This window comes from Phalaenopsis equestris, unplaced genomic scaffold, assembly GCF_001263595.1.
Source record: "Phalaenopsis equestris unplaced genomic scaffold, ASM126359v1 Scaffold000364, whole genome shotgun sequence".
NCBI lineage: Eukaryota > Viridiplantae > Streptophyta > Magnoliopsida > Asparagales > Orchidaceae > Phalaenopsis > Phalaenopsis equestris.
Window position 1 is genome coordinate 933596 of NW_018164806.1, and position 1107 is coordinate 934702.

The 1107-nt window shown below is 59.2% G+C and overlaps 1 protein-coding gene across 1 annotated transcript in view; it reads left to right on the forward strand.

Moving 5' to 3' along the window:
- The window catches only part of LOC110026321 (ferredoxin--nitrite reductase, chloroplastic-like), a gene marked incomplete at its 5' end in the record, with an annotated part of 6283 nt that continues 5176 nt past the window's right edge, over window positions 1-1107 (forward strand). Inside the window, 3 exons of the mRNA XM_020727213.1 lie at window positions 1-323; window positions 404-692; window positions 774-1100. Coding sequence (XP_020582872.1) covers window positions 1-323; window positions 404-692; window positions 774-1100 — 939 coding nt within the window. The remainder of the gene's footprint in view (window positions 324-403; window positions 693-773; window positions 1101-1107) is intronic.

The following is a 1107-nucleotide window of genomic DNA, read 5'->3' on the forward strand; positions in this document are numbered from 1 at the left end:
CCCGGCTTAACGCCAGGGTGCCACGCCCGATGCCTAGCTAGCGTGATCGAGCGGTACGGGGGGGAGGGCTGCGCCGACGTGACCACCCGCCAAAACTGGCAGATCCGCGGCGTTCAGCTTCCCGACGTCCCCTCCGTCCTCAACGGCCTAACTGCCGTCGGCCTCACCAGCCTTCAGAGCGGCATGGACAACGTTCGCAACCCCGTCGGCAATCCCCCCGCCGGCATCGACCCCTTCGAGATCCTCGACACTCGCCCCTACACTTCCCTCCTCTCCTCCTTCGTCACCTCCAATTCCAAGGGCAATCTTTCCCTCACTAATCTGTAAACTTCTCTCCCATTCCCCCTACCGCCAATCTCTGTTTCCCCATCGAATAGCTGTTGGGTTAATTTGGTTGCTGCAGGCCAAGGAAATGGAACGTCTGCGTAGTGGGTTCCCATGATCTGTACGAACATCCACACATCAACGACCTCGCCTACATTCCGGCGGAAAAGAACGGAAGCGTCGGCTTCAATCTTCTTGTTGGCGGTTTCTTTAGCCCCAAGCGCTGCGCAGAGGCTGTCCCCCTTGACGCCTGGATCCCCGCCGACGATGTCGTTCCACTCTGCAAGGCCGTTCTCGAGTCCTATCGTGATCTGGGCTCCCGCGGTAACCGGCAGAAAACCCGCATGATGTGGCTCATCGACGAACTCGTAAGACATGCATTTTTGTGCTTGGCATTTCGTCAAGCAGGTTTCGCGCATGAGAGCTGACTAATAACTCACGTTGGACAGGGTATAGAGACATTCCGCTCGGAGGTCGAGAAGAGAATGCCGATGGGGGAGTTGGAGAGAGCGTCGCCGGAGGAGCTGGTGATGAGGCAATGGGAGCGAAGGGATTACCTCGGCGTACACCCGCAGAAGCAGCCGGGGTTGTCCTTCGTCGGCCTACACGTGCCTGTAGGCCGCGTCCAGGCAGAGGACATGTTCGACCTGGCAAGAATCGCGGACGCGTACGGCTCCGGCGAGCTCCGGCTGACCGTAGAGCAGAACGTAATCATCCCGAACGTGGAGAACTCGAAATTGAGCGCGCTGCTTGGGGAACCGCTGCTTAAGGAGCGGGTCATGG